This window comes from Dipodomys ordii, unplaced genomic scaffold (assembly GCF_000151885.1).
Source record: "Dipodomys ordii isolate 6190 unplaced genomic scaffold, Dord_2.0 Scaffold7, whole genome shotgun sequence".
Taxonomy (NCBI): Eukaryota; Metazoa; Chordata; class Mammalia; order Rodentia; family Heteromyidae; genus Dipodomys; species Dipodomys ordii.
The window spans coordinates 17,338,432-17,353,383 of NW_012267223.1; the positions used below are offsets into that span (position 1 = coordinate 17,338,432).

The 14,952-nt window shown below is 51.7% G+C and overlaps 1 protein-coding gene across 1 annotated transcript; it reads right to left on the bottom strand.

Annotated features, from left to right (window-relative positions):
• Positions 1 to 6,679: 6,679 nt before the first annotated feature.
• Positions 6,680 to 14,057, bottom strand: Tmem92 (transmembrane protein 92). The gene is made up of 5 exons (XM_013037748.1): positions 13,969 to 14,057; positions 9,856 to 9,884; positions 8,988 to 9,062; positions 8,651 to 8,837; positions 6,680 to 8,413 (listed from the first exon to the last, which is right to left on the bottom strand). The coding sequence occupies exons 1-5, from the start codon at positions 14,050 to 14,052 to the stop codon at positions 8,294 to 8,296; spliced, it is 495 nt and encodes a 164-aa protein (XP_012893202.1). The 5' UTR covers positions 14,053 to 14,057; the 3' UTR covers positions 6,680 to 8,293.
• Between the last annotated feature and the right edge of the window lie 895 nt (positions 14,058 to 14,952).

Below are 14,952 nucleotides of genomic sequence, written 5' to 3' on the forward strand. Positions count from 1 at the left end.
TCTTTAATCAAAAAGCTGGAAATAGAGCTGTGGCTCAAGTGGTCAAATGACAGCCTTGAGCAAAAAAAGTTCAGGGACAGGGGCTGGGAAGGTGGCTCAGTGGTAGAGTGCTTGCCTTGCGTGCATAAGGCCCTGGATTCGATTCCTCAGCACCACATAAGCAGAAAAGGCTGGAAGTGGTGCTGTGGCTCAAGTGGTAGAGCGCTAGCCTTGAGCTGAAGAGCTGAGGGACAGTGCCCAGGCCCAGAGTTCAGGACCCATGACTGTCAAAAAAAAAAAAAGTTCAAGGACAACCCCCAGTCCCTGAGTTCCACTCCCAGTACTGGCACGTGTATGCGCGCGCGCGCGCGCACACACACACACACACACACACACCTTTAGAAAATGTCAGATACACATAGCAACCTGGTCAGTTGAGCTTGGGGGGGGGAGGGGAGGCTGGAGGGAGGGCAGTGTCCAGTGTTTGGGGAGAGGACAGAAGATTGCAGCTAAGGAGTTAAGGGAGGTACACACTGTGCAAGACAGGCCACCTGGTTTCTCTTGCAAGCCAGCTTATTTTATATGAAAGGTAAGGATGACCTCAGAGGGCTGGAAGGCTTGGGGATCTACAGGTAGCGGACACCTGAGCAGCTCTCTGATCTCTTTTTAGCCTCAGTTCAGAGGGTAGTTGTTGGCTCAGTTGGCTCTTGCATGAGAGTTTTGCAGCAAGGTGAAGACCTCCTCTGATCGCGCTTCCTGTGTGACAGCTCAGCCACCGATGGAGTGCAGCCCGCTGTTTCTTCCCTCTCATAGGCAGACTTTGTTCCTCCATCCTCAATTTCCTGCAGGAACTCCCGCCAAGTCCCAGGTCTTCAGTTCCGTGTCCACGCTCCTCTATTTTTGTTCACTCCCTTTTGTTCTGCAGCTAGGAGGAGGCACAGTTCCACTTCCCTCCAGCCGAGGACTTTGGAAAATCTCCCACAAGCTTTGGAGATGTCACGTGGCACAAGAGCAGTGGTAACGATGCAGAAACATGAGACCCACACAGGAAACTTGCAGTTCAAGTCTGGCCTAATCAGTCATTGACCTAACCTTGGAGGAGTTCATGGCTTCCTTTGTTGGTCAAGTGAGTTGATCTAGTAGACTCTAGATTTTCTGCCTGACAACTTTACAACCCGAGCAACCTAAAGATTGGCCAAACTCCCTGAGCTGCAAAGGTAAAAAGAGCTTGTGCAAAGTTTTCATGGCCCAGATTGGATCCATCCCCACTTCTGATCCGTCACTTGTGGCCAGAGATGAGTCATACCACGACTGTCCTTAATCACACCATCATCAGACAAGAGATAGGGAAACACCCCAAGAAGAAAAGTCTGGGGCTAGGAAGGTGGCTCAGTGGTAGAGCACTTTCCTTGCATGCATGAGGCCCTGGGTTCGATTCCTCAGCACCACATAAGCAGAAAAAGCTGGAAGTGGCGCTGTGGCTCAAGTGGTAGAGTGCTAGCCTTGAGCTGAAGAGCTGAGGGACAGTGCCCAGGCCCAGAGTTCAGGCCCCATGACCGGACCAAAAGAAAGAAAAGTCTGGTCGGGCGCTGGTGGCTCACGCCTGTAATCCTAGCTACTCAGGAGGCTGAGATCTGAGGATCAAGGTTCAAAGCCAGCCTGGGCAGGAGAGACCGTGAGACTCCTATCTCCAATAAACCACCAGAAAACCGGAAGTGGCGCTGTAGCTCAAGTGGTAGAGCGCTCTCCTTGAGCTGAAGAGCTGAGGGACAGCGCCCAGGCCCAGAGTTCAAGCCCCACGGCCGACAAAATCAAAAAAAAAAAAAAGAAAGAAAAGTCTGGAGGTCTGGACATTCGGCAACCACATGAGCAGGGGTAATATAAGTTCAGACTGGAATTGCCAATGAGAATTCTGCTACTGTGGGTTGCCAACACAAAACTGTCTTCTTGAGACTCCAAAGTTCTTGATATCCTTCCTGCTGTGGAAACAAACACTGTAGGAAACTCAAGCAAATGTTGAGTCACATATTGGCCAACTACCATTAAACTGTCAGCTCCTTGATTTCAGACCTCTGGCCTCCAGAACGGCAAGAGACTAGACACCTGCTGTTCAAGCCACCCAGGCCTGAGGTTGCTTGTTACTCTTTCTGCTGGGTATCTTGGAGATTTTGAACAATCAACCCACTCTCTTCCTCAGGGTCTTTGCCCATGTTAGCTGCTCTACTGAAGCCTCTTTGCCATGTTTTTGTTCTATTTTGTTTTTGTTTGGTTTTTGGCCCGTCACGGGGCTTGAACTCGGCCTGGGCGCTATCCCTCAGCTCTTCAGCTCTTCTAGTGCTCTATCACTTGAACCTCAGTGCCATTTCCAGTTTTTCTGGTGGTTGCTTGGAGATAAGAGTCTCACAGACTTTCCTTCCTGAGCTGGCTTTGAACCATGATCCTCAGATCTCAGCCTCCTGAGTAGCTAGGATTACAGGCATGAGCCACCAATGCCCAGCTCTTTTTGCTTTTGTTTTTGTTTTTTGGTATTAGTTTTCTGGAATTAGTTCCATGTCATCTCCACAGAGAGGCTACATTGAGCCACCTTCCTGCAGCAGCCCCCTCCTGCTATGCTCAGCCACTCTGTGCTGCGTTATAATTTCCCTGAGGATGAGAACAGCATCTTTTTGCGGTGCCTCCTGTACCTGCTGGGACAGTAGTGAATTCATGATCAAAAAAGGACACAGAGGGGCTGGAAGGTGGCTCAGTGGTAGAGTGCTGGCCTTGCATGCACGAGGCCCTGGGTTCGAATCTTCAGCACCACATAAGCAGAAAAAGCTGGAAATGGTGCTGTGGCTTAAGTGATACAGTGCTAACCTTAAGCTGAAGAGCTGAGGGATGGCGCCCAGGCCCAGAGTTCAGGCCCTACGACTACTACCACCACCACCAAAGGACATGGGAGGGAGGAGGGATAAAAGAAGGAAGCCCATAGCACCTCCCTTTGGGCTGAACATCAGACATGGCACTAGGGTTGGGGTAGAGCCTAGAGCTCATTCCTGGTCATTTCTCCTGCAGGATCATTTGGGCTTGACTGGTCAGCTGCCAAGGCACTGGTATCTTGAGCTGGGCATGCAGCCTCTGGACGTGGCATGGTAGCAATAGTAAGTGCCTGTTCCCAGGAGAATTTGTGTCCGGAGAGGGAAGGCAGACCCTGAAAACGTATGCACATTAGCAAATGATGTGATTTCAATGTGGCCTGATGCTGCAAGTAGCGTAAAACAGGACACAGTATGGTGGTTAGGGAGGACTTGACAGGAAGGACTTGGAGGAAATGACAGCTGAATTGGACACCCAGAGACCCCATGTATATATTATAGGGAATGATTTCAAGCAGAAAAGTCATCAAACATCGTGAGCCAGGCTAAGACCTGTGGCTGGGCTGCAGTGGGAATGAAGACATAGGAAGGGAAAACAGGGGTCACACTTCCAGGTCTTACAGACTAGAGCAGGGGTTTGCTGTTTGTTTCCAGAGCCATGAGCAAGCCCTGGAGGATCTTAAGCAAGGAGCAAATGTCTAGGTTTTTCATTTTCCTTTTTTGCAGCATGTGGTGTGCATGATGAACTGCAGGGGGCAGCACTGTAGCTAGCTGGGAGGCACTGGGAAGGCTTGGTGCTAGCTATGGCAGCGGAAATGGTGAGAAGGGGGCTGTTTTTTGTTTGTTTTGTGCTTGTTTTGGAGGTGAGACTACTGGGCAGGGTGAGGGGACAGGGGAAAGACAAATTGGAATACAGTCACACCTTAGGGGTGTGTGTGTGGCTGTGTGTGCAGTCTGTTCCTGAGAATTGAACCCAAGGCCTGATAACTGTCTCTTGGCTCCCCTCCCCCCACCCCCAGGACCTGGTGGTTGAACTCAGGATACTGTCCCTGAGCTTTTCTGCTGAAGGCTGGTGTTCTACCACTTGAACCACAGCTCCACAATTAACAGGTGGTTAATTGGAGAGAAGAATCTCTGCCTGCACTGACTTTGAATCTTGATCTTCAGATCTCAGCCTCCTGAGCAGCTAGGATTACAGGCGAGAGCCACCAGCACCTGGTTACCCCTTAGTTTTTGTCCCGAGCAGCTGGATGACTGATGGTCTGTCCTGCTGTGACAGGATACCTAGGAAAGGACTAGATGGGGGTGGGGTGGAGGGGTGGGGAGGGTGGCATGGCGGGGGGATCAGTGCCCACCTTGGCCATGAGACATTCCCCAGGGGAGGTGCTGGATAGTGGAGAACAGAAGCCTGGAGTTCAAGGGCAAAATTTTGGCTGGAGTTAAAGACAGTCTGTGTAGTTGGAATGACAGCCACAGTGGGAGAATATAGAGATGAAGGTGATCAGCCCATAGGAGGAGGAAGAAAGATTAAGGTGCCCGAGAGGGATTAGCCAGTGTGTGGGAATAAAACTGGCAAAGGATGATTTTCAAGACGTGGTAGTGGCCAAGTGTGTCAGAGGCCGATGGGAAGCGAGGCCAGGGACTGGACCTTTGGCTTCAGCAGAATTTAGGTCACTGCTGATCTGGATAGGAACCATGTCATCTAAGGAGGGGTCAAAAGGCAAATGATAGCAGCAAGAATTCCGATGGAAGGGAGGAGATAAAGCAGCAGGCAACACAGCGGGCAACATCAGGGTGGGCATCATCTGTATGTTATAGATGGAAGTTAGACTTTCAGGAAGAGAAAGGCCACACAGCTAGGCCTGAGTCTGGGACCCAGAGTCCAGCTGGAGAGTGGACAGAGGTGACGGCTCTGTAACGTGCTGGGAGGAGGCAGCGCAGGGTCTGGGCAGCAGGTGGATTGGATACATTTTTGCTTTTTGTGCTAGTACTGGGGCTTGAAGGTAGATCCTGGACACTCTCCCTTAGCTTTTTTACTCGTTGCTGGCACTTTACCACTTGAGCCACACCCCCACTTTCAGCTTCTTGCTGACTAATTAGAGATAAGAGTCTCATGGACTTTCCCACCTGGACTGGCTCCAAACCCAAATCCTGAGATCTCAGTGTTCTGAGTAGATAGGATTATAGGTGGAAGCCACCCTCGCCTGGCTTGGGCAAGATTGTTTTTTTCTTTTTTTTTTGGTTAGTCATCAGGCTTGAACTCTGGGCTTGGACGCTGTCTCTGAGCTGTTCAGCTCAGAGCGCTCCACCACTTGAGCCACGGTGCCACTGCCAGTTCTCTGGTGGTTAATTGGCGATAAACATCTCACGGACTTTCCTGCCTCGATCCTCAGATCTCAGCCTCCTAAGTATCTAGGATTACAGGCATGAACCACAGGGTGCCCCGCTAAGATTCTTAATTGTTGTTATCATGCCTTCCTTCTTTGAAGCAGCAGCAACAGCTAAAAACAATTTCAACAGGTTTTACTGTTCTGTTTTCATAGTTTCCAGCAATCTATTTTGACAGCACTCAACTTACTGGTGAACTGCTCATCCATCCACCCAACTAGCCAGGCCTCAGCTTTTCTCATCCAGTCAATGCCCAGCACCAGACAAGTTCTACCTAGGCATGGCATGTGGGCTTCAGCTCCTGATGGGTCTGGCAGGTGTCCAGGCTTTCCTGCACCCATCATTTGTCTGTCCCCTGGGTCACATATGGGCCATGGGTGTGGCTCATGTCTGAGTCCTTCTAGCCTCTTTCTCCACTGCAGAGCTGAAAATATATAAATTGCCGCTGATCAAAGTTCACATGGCAAGTCTTCAATAAACAAATCCCAGTCAGCATAGCTCTTAAATTTACAAAAGCAAAACTTGCACATTGTAAAATACAAAACAAAAAACATGAACAAGACCATTTTCTCTTTGAGGAAAGGGTCAGGGTCTCACCATATAGCCCAGAATAGCCTGGAATTGGCAATTCCAGCTTCAGCCTACAAAAGTGCTAGGCACAAACACCAAAGCATATAAAACCCAAAGTCCTCTTGCTATTGGATCCCTGGTCCCTGTCTCTCTGGGGCCAACACCCATGGTAGTGAATCGTGCATGCCTTGCAGTGGCTCCTAGCCTTCTAGATCTTACCTTAGGTATTTGCAAGAAGAAAACATTCACACACAAATTGAGGCTGCGGTTTTGCCATTCACCTTTTTGTTTTGAACAATAAATGATAACACAGTCCAGGTGGGTGCTACAGAACCACTGTGTGTGTGTGTGTGTGTGTGTGTGCCGGGCTTGGGGCTTGAACTCAGGGCCTCAGTGCTGTCCCTGCGCTTTTGTGCTCAAAGTGAGTGTTTACCACTTGAGCCACAGATTCACTTCTAGCTACTTCTGGTAGTTAACTGAAGATAAGAGTCTTATGGACCTTCCTGCCTGGGCTGGCTTTGAGCGGCAATCCTCAGATCTCAACCTCTGCATAGTTAGTATCACAGGTGTGAGTCACTGGTACCTGGGTCCACTTGTTCGAGTGCACATGGCTTATTTGGATAGGATCTTGTCCATTTGTCCATCAATGGGTGTTGATTTCAATGCCCTGAGCACAGAATTTGGAGGTAGATGCTGCTCAGATTTCTTTTCTTTTTTTTTTTCCTTTTCTTTTCTTTTTGTTGGTTATGGGGCTTGAACTCAGGGCCTGGGCACTGTCCCTGAGCTCTTTTGCTCAAGACTAGCACTCTACCACTGAGCCACAGCACCACTTCCAGTTTTTGAGGAGTTAATTGGAGACGAATCTCACAGGGACTTTGCCTGGACTGGCTTTGAACCTCGATCCTTAGCTCTCAGCCTCCTGAGTGAGTTGTCAGCGTCTGGTGCTGCTCAGATTTGATTGCCAGGTTACGTGCATCCAATCGATGTGTTCCTGGATGTCCAGGCCAGGTGTATGTGCATAGCTTTGTAAACATCAGCAGCATGAACAGAGTGCCTCATCACATCTCTTCCCTTCCCACCAGCAGTGGACAGGAGAGACATACAAGTAGTCATTCCTGTTACTCGGTCCCTGCCACACTGGGCATCAGGATGATAGCTCCTGTCCGTCAAGCTGTCATTTGTGATGACAGGAAGGTGGCACATGATATCCAGTCCAGGGATGGGCCTTCTCCTCCAGGTCTCCAACACTCAACCTCCCCAGATAGGCCACTTAGCAATGAAGGCAACACCAGCCTATCTTCTCATTGGTCACCCACACTGACACCCCAACCAGTCCCCATCGGCCACCTCGGGTACCATCAGCAATCACTGCTCTTCCACTGGGTTTCTTGTTTCCCTAGAAGTTCCATTCTGGCATCTTTGAGGATAGCTGGGCCATCTCCCCAGCCCAGCTCTGCCACCTGCCTGAGGCAAGGATCAGGTGATTGTGCCTAGTGGTCCTGCATGAACCCAGATACACTGGTAAGAGGGTCACCTCACTGCATGGTACAGGCCAGCCTCCCTGGTTATAGTCCCCTGCCAGTGGGGCTGAGCAGCAGTGCCCAGAATCTAGGCAGGCCCGAGGAGCTGGGTCAGATCTGTCACCAGTTGTCCTCTCCAGGGGATTCCAGACTAAGGCTGATCAAGAACACAGGAGGTCCCACTCCACACATGCCTGGGTGCCCTGTCCAGTCCCGTGTCACGTCCAGCCCCACCTTCTCCCAGCAGGCTGTTTCCTGCTGTCCCTCTGTTTCCCCCACACAGAGAAACAGTCACACGTGGACTGAGTTCTGTGTCTGAGGAAGAGCAGAGTGAGGACCTGGGAGGGAGGAGGACCCTTGTATCACTGGAGCCCATTTCCAGCCCCAGGAGCTGAAGGACAAAGCATTCCCACCATGTGCTACAGATGGGATAAGTTGTCCTCCCAGCTGATGGCTCATTACCACAAGTGGGATTTGGGCTCAATTACACCCCCCCCCCCCCCCCAGTGGTGCCTGAGCTCACCTGCTGCTACCTCCTCCCAGCCAGAGGGCAACTCAGCCCATCAGCAACACTTTAGTGAGGGCATGTGTTTGGAGTGTGTGCAACAGGGTCTTCTCAGTTCACAGAGTGGGGAGGTGGCTCAGAGCTCATGCAGTCCAGTGTCCCAGGGGTACAGAAGCGCCTCGCCTCTGTAATACATCAGAGCAGCTGTCCAGTCAAGATGCGCTCTGCTGGCAGAAGAGCTCATTCCACTGCCAGTGCCTCCAGCCTACTGGCCTGTTCCTGACGGCAGCCTCTGACTTGAGGTAGGAGCAGATACCAGCTCTCAAGACAAGAGGCAGCTGGTAGGGAACAGGGGCAGAAAAGCAGTAAGTTAAATTCCTGAAGGACCAGAGTTGTGACAGGATGGGTGGGCGGGGACATCCTGGGAGTCCCAGAAGTCTCTGGCTTGCTCTAGAAGGCACCAGAAATACGGGAGGTCAGAAGGCAGGGTTGTCAATACCCCTCTGCAGGTTGGCCTCCTCTTCTTCTTCAAGTGTTAGGCTGTAGGGAGGCGGGGGCTCCATAGGAGGTAGGCCCATGGTAGGTTTCAGAATAACCTGCAGGGAAAAGAAGGCATTGTTTTTGTTCAGTCCTAGACCCCTGGGGTCCTGCATCATCCCATAGCCCCTGACCACCCAGGGGTGGCCACAGCCCAGATGAGGGGGTGATGCATTGCATGATGGGCCATCTCCAACCCAGAGCTGAGGGATTAGGGTAACAGAGCCTCTCCTGTTTTAACCACTTCAATAATCTGGAGAATAATAAGAAGGGACAGCCAGCCATGAGAGACCCACCTCGCTGTAGGGTGGTGGAGGCTCATTGGTGGAGACCCAGACCCTCTCTGGGGGAGCAATGGAGGGAGGATCTGGGGGATGCATGGCGGAATCCAGCTCTGGCTCTCTGCACTTGCGACAGAAGCGCTTAGCCAGGCCACAGATGCATAGAAGGGGCAGGATGACCAGGAAGATGATGATGAAGATCCTAGCATGGGAGACAGTCAACATCTGAGTGCCCAGCCCCCCACTTCCCTGTTGTGCTCCCCTCCCACATCCGTCCCCAACCCGATCAGGATGTTCACCCTGTCCTGGATGGACCAGGGACTGTGCTGGGAGGTGGGGACCCGAGGCTCACCTCAAGGGGCCGGAAAAGAACTCGTTCTCCATGCAGCAGCCTTTACTACAACATCTGAATCCACTGGGGCACCTTCTGGTTGGGGCAGAGAAAAGAGCAAGGAGAGGCTGTGGGCACACAGCAGCCAGGAACACACCCAAGCCCTCAGGGCTCAAGCCTCCCTTAGTGTGTGCATGACAGGCCATGTTCTGGCCACCTGTTCTGGCACTGGGGCCAAGATTTAGGACCTGGATTCTAGGCTTATCTCACAACTGGCCTGTGCACTTGTTCCAAGTTATTTGCTCCATACAGTACCTCATGCTCCTCATCAGTAAAATGGGTACCACGAGCATCTGCAGAGCTCACTGGGCAGGTATGGGGCTTGAGTGTTGCCATGGTTACACCCCTAAAGGAGATGTAGGAGTAACAGACAATACCAACTCTCCAGGAGCTGAGTTGAAGACAGAATTCTCTGTGTCTCCATCAGTCCCTCGGGGGCTGGGAAAGGGGCTTTGGGAATAGCCAGTGTTGACTTGATGAGGACATTTTCTGCTCCACCCCTCCTCACAGTGCTCAGGCCTCTGAGGATTTGCTCTTTAGGGTTATTGCATGCCGTCTGCCCTCAGCGCTCCTGAGGACCCGTGGGAGGAAGTGAGCAAATAGGGATTAAGTTACTGCCCTGCCACACCCCATCATGGGTGGGTGGTGAGGGAGATCCTCCCTCTCTGGTAGGAGGGGGGTGTAGTTTCTGGCTGGAATGGGAGTGAGGATGATGGGCAAGGTATCCATCCCTCACCTAGGAAGGCAGGTGGGTCATGATTGGGCACCCATCTGCCCACCCACTCCACCCCAGATCAAAAGTTACAGCCAAAAAAAATCTCAGACTTACAAGACACCGCATTTGAACTGGGGCCCAACCTGTGGAAGAAAAAGAGGCAGAGGTCAGGCAGGGCTCATGATGTTGGCCAGATTAGTCACAGCCAGGTCTCAGCCTTTCCCTTCCTCCTGCCGCCTTGTTCCCAGGTCAATGATTGGAACTCCCCCTCCTCCCCCAAGCCCTGGCCAGGGGGCTTCCTTCCTCTTCCTGCCTTCCCCGGTACATCCGCTCATCTAAAGTCTAGAAGCTCATCTTTCCTAACCAGCAGGCCAGTTCAACACTTGCAACACTTGTGGTCCAGGGACTAGTAACGTTCCTCTTCCTTTCCCTGCTCTGCTGTGCTCTGTCCTGCCTGTCACTTGGGTACTGCAGACAAGACCCTGGCTGTCATACAAATGTGATGATCAAACAACTCCCTAAAGTGGCTTCCTGGGGTACAGGCCCCCAAGAAGCGGCCTCAGCCCCTTCCTCTCCACTTTCCCTATCTCTTCCTCCTCCTCCTCCTTTTTGTTGGTCACAGGGCCTGAACTCTGGGCCTGGGCGCTGTCCCTCAGCTCTTCAGCTCAAGGCGAGTGCTCTACCACTTGAGCCCCAGCGCCACTTCCCATTTTCTGGTGGTTTATTAGAGATAAGAGTCTTGCAGACTTTTCCTGCCCTAGTCTTTGAACTGCAATCCTCATATCTCGGCCTCCTGAGTAGCTAGGATTACAGGCCTGAGCCACTGGCCCCCTGGCAAGCTCTCCCCCCACTTTTTTTTTGCCAGTCCTGGGGCTTGAACTCAGGTCCTGGGCACTGTCCCTGAGCTTCTTTTTGCTTAAGGCTAGCACTCTACCACTTGAGCCACAGTGCCACTTCCAGCTTTTTTTCTGTTTATATGGTACTGAGGACTGAGGAATCGAACCCAAGGCTTCACGCATACTAGGCAAGCACTCTACCACTAAGCCACATCCCCAGCTCTGCTCTCTTCTCTGGGGGTTCCTTAAATATCATCTCTTTTACTCCTGCCCAAGCCCCCATTCATCCTTCAGAAACTTGCCAGGGAGTCCTTGCTTTGAAAAAGAAGACCAGATGCCCCTTCTCCCTACTCAAGTCCTTTCTACCTCTCTTCCACTTCTGCACAGGCTCTGCAGGGCACCAGGGCCGTGATATTAGATAAATACTAAAAAACTCAAAACCAAAAATGTTTACACAGTTCAGTTGATGTGGAGATCTGTCAGTCATGCATTACGCTCAATTGTGTTTCTGTCATACAATGTTACTTCTCTGCCTTCATTTTGTGAAAATGTGCCATCGGAAACAGCAAATGGTGCCCCAAAAGCAGGGTAAAAATTAAAGGCTTGATTTAAGTGATAAATTAAAAATTTTAGATTTGTTGAAAAGAGGTCCCCCCCCCACCTTTGGGGATTACTCTCAGGGCCTCATCCTTTCAAGACCGGCTTCTCCTACTTAACCATATCTCGAATCCCTTTTGCTTTCTTTTCTTTTTTTTTTTTTGAATAGGGTCTTGCTTTCTATCCAGGCTGGTTTGGAGCTCCATCTTCCTATTTACACTTTCTGGGTAGCTGGGATGATGGTACTCTCCACCGATACACAGCTTTTTATTGTTTCCAATGGAGTTCTTGTAAGCTTTTCCTGGGCTAGCCTCCTGATCTCTGTCTTCTGAGTAGCTAGGATTACAGATATGAGACATTGCACCAGGTTGTAGCATGTCTTTAGCAGAAGTCAGATGGCATTATGGGAGAAATCAATCTAGCACCCACAATACAATACTGAGCTCTATGCATCCTGAGCATTCAGTTCTTCCTCAATAGTGGTCTCTTTGGAACCATATACTCATGGGTTCCATGAGTCTCCTGTATATATCCAAGCCTTTTTTTTGGGGGGGGGTCCGGTCGTGGGGCCTGAACTCTGGGCCTGGGCACTGTTCCTCAGCTCTTCAGCTCAAGTCTAGCACTCTACCACTTGAGCCACAGCGCCACTTCCGGCTTTTTTCTTTTTGCTTATGTGGTGCTGAGGAATCGAACCCAGGGCATCATGCATGCAAGGCAAGCACTCTGCCACTTAGCCACCTTCCCAGCCCCTATATCCAGGCCTTTAATTAGGATCTTCTCCCAGGTATCACCAAGGCTGGGATAGCACTTCCTTCTCCAACCACCTGACTTAAAATTACAACAACTCTCCCAAAGAGACTTTCTTCCTTATGTGTTTGATTTTTCTCCACAGGTCTTACCAATATCAAACATAGTACACATTTTATGTTATCTTGTTAAATGTCTGCTGAGCAGAATTCAGACTCCACATGGGCAAGGATTCTTCTCTGTATTTTTACACCACTGCCCCAAACCGAGTGGTCAAAATATCTGCAGAATGATTGGATGAGTATTCAATAACCACCTGATTTTTATTTCATACTGGCTGCTTTTGGACTGTGGAGAGGTATGTAAGTGCAGCGACACTGTGAGGGGCTACTGGTCACCCCATCCTGGGACAGCCAGAGCTCAGAATAGGAAGTCAGCTTGGGCATGATTCCCCTGTTTTCTTTATACATTTACTTAACAAAAATTAAAACAGGGCTGGGAAGTTGGCTCAGTGGTAGAGTGCTTGCCTTGCATGCATGAGGCCCTGGGTTCAATTCCTTAGCACCACATAAGCAGAAAAAAGCTGGAAGTGGCACTGTGGCTCAAGTAGTGGGCGCTAGCCTTGAGCTAAAGAGCTGAGAGACAGTGCCCAGGCCCAGAGTTCAGGCCCCACAACCAACAAAAATAAATAAATAAAACAGCATTTTATGGGCTAATCTCAATGATGGTAAAAAATGAGGTGATTCCTCACTTGGGGCTTGGACTTGGGTACCTCTTCACCAGCCCAGACCATTGGTGGGAGCAGGAGGAGGAAGGGATCCTATAGGGTGGCCTAAAGAGGGGGTGATCCCCCTTCCAAAAAAAACTCACACAGCACACAGAGATGACTACAGAGTTCAAGACAAACCAAGGGCTCCAGGCTCACAGCTACAGCCCTTATCCTTCACCCAGACTCTGTCCCTTCTCCCCTCTAGGATCCAACCTAAGAGGAAGTGGATAATTAACAGGTTTAATAAACTAGTCCCAGTTTCTGTTTGCAGTGGGGAGGAGCTCTTATCCCAGATTACTCTTCCACTTTTAACTAAGGTGATCTTGTCTGGGGCTGAGTTTTAAGAGACATCAGGGTAACTCTGATGGTGCTAACTGTGCCTGCCCCTGAGGCTGTCGGGAGGAATCAACAGAAGATGCTCAGCCTAGCACTAGCCCAAACCAGTCGTCCACTGACCAAGGAATGCCATGCTCTGATGAATCTGGTCCATGGATGGCTTCAGCGGAGCCCTGCCAAGTTCAGCCAACCCCCCCATGAACTCTTCTGAGAAGTAGGTGAGGGACTTCCCCAGGCTTTCAAGGAAGTAAGTTTAAAAAAAAAAAAAAAAGAAAAGAAAAAGAAAAGGCGTGTCTGGGCCCATCCCAGCTGGTAAGAGAATCTACCATCACAAGACTGGACAGCCCTCCTCAGCACTGGTAGAGCTTATGTGGGGAGGAACAGGGGCCAAGCCGCAGAGCCAGCCCGGGCCTCCCTCCACCCGGCCTCCCTCCAGGTCACTCCTTTCTCTGCGAGGCCACCCAACCTTGGGTCACAAAAACCAGGCCCACTTTTACCACACAGGGGAACTGTGCTCCCTCTCCTAGGAGGGGGTCAGGGGGCCTTCTGTTGCCTAGGACACTAGGACTGGGATACAAAGTTACCCCAGGGACAACTTAGACCCAGCTTTCTGTCCCACACAGGAAGAAGAAGCTGGAAGGCCCAGCCAAGATGAATAAGGGGGTCAAAGTCCCCATTCAAAGAAGCTCTCGGTGTCAGACAGTGATGGGTGGGGTCGGATCCCATAATGACAGTACCCCCAGAAGTGGAGGGGCCCAAGCTTTCCTAGAGCCTTTTCTAGGGCCTCTGCTGTCCCCACCTCCACCTCCCTGCCCTCCTCTCTCCCCCGCCCCCCCCAAAAAAAGAAAAGTTGCTAACTGTAGTGGTCATCCTAACACCGGAAGGTGGTGACCAGGCTCTGGGGCAGGCCCCCGCCCACAGGATAGGACCTCCAAATCTTACCTCCCAGGCGCTCACTCTTTGGAGGCTGGCCAGCAGGGTGAACAGCAGGGCAAACTCGAGGCCTGGGACCCAGGCGTCCCACATCCTGGTCTCGGGGAGCTGGGCTTCCGTGTGTGAGAAGAGGAGGGAGAGGCGGGGCCGCGACCTCTCCCACTTCTCTCCACCTATGAGACTCCCGCCTGGGGCTGGGGGCGGAGCCGGTGAGCCTGGGTTTGGGCCAGACCTAAGGGCGGGGAGGGGCACCCAGGTGGGGAGGGGGAGAGATCCGGCTTCGGCTTTGGGAACTGGGGAGACCTTAGAGATAATTAAGTTTTGAAAATTGTGGGATATAGGAAGTTGAGAGAAAGCTCGTTATGATCATAAAGTAAAAAATTTAAGAAAAATTTAAGAGTCATTGCTTTTCCAGAAAATCCGCTCTTCTGGTGTCCCAGAAGTGAGGGCCTGGCAGGGTGGGAGAGGAGGCGCACAGGGGCCTGGGTGCTGGGAGGCCCTTCTCGCGTGGGTGGAGGGGGGCTGGGAGAAGGAAGCCAAGGCCTAGGGCGGGTCATAAGGGGGTTGCATAGGGGAGGGGGGGGTCGCCCCCTTGTGCCAACCAGTGAGGGACGGGGTGACTTCTAGGTGGGAAAAGGGGTGGAGCGCAGCTGGGTACATTCTTATCCCTTCCCCTTGAGCCCCAGAGAGGAGCTGTTGGCACTAAAGGGAAATCAAGGTCCTGGGGTTGAAGACTTGTCCTCCGGGGCCGCCCTCCGTAAGGCAAGATAGGGCCCGAGCCAGCAAGTCAAGCCCACGGACCAGGATCCCAGGAAAGACCACCGTCCCCCCCCCCCCAACTTCCCTGCGGCCCCGCCCGGATTCCGACCTCCGGCCCTCGAGGCGCACACGCGGTGTTGTCCCGGTGCGACCGCCAGGTGGCAGCATCGCCCAGCGCCGACCCCGAGAGCCGCCGTCCGGCTGGAGGTGGAGAGGAGCCCGACGAGGGGGCGG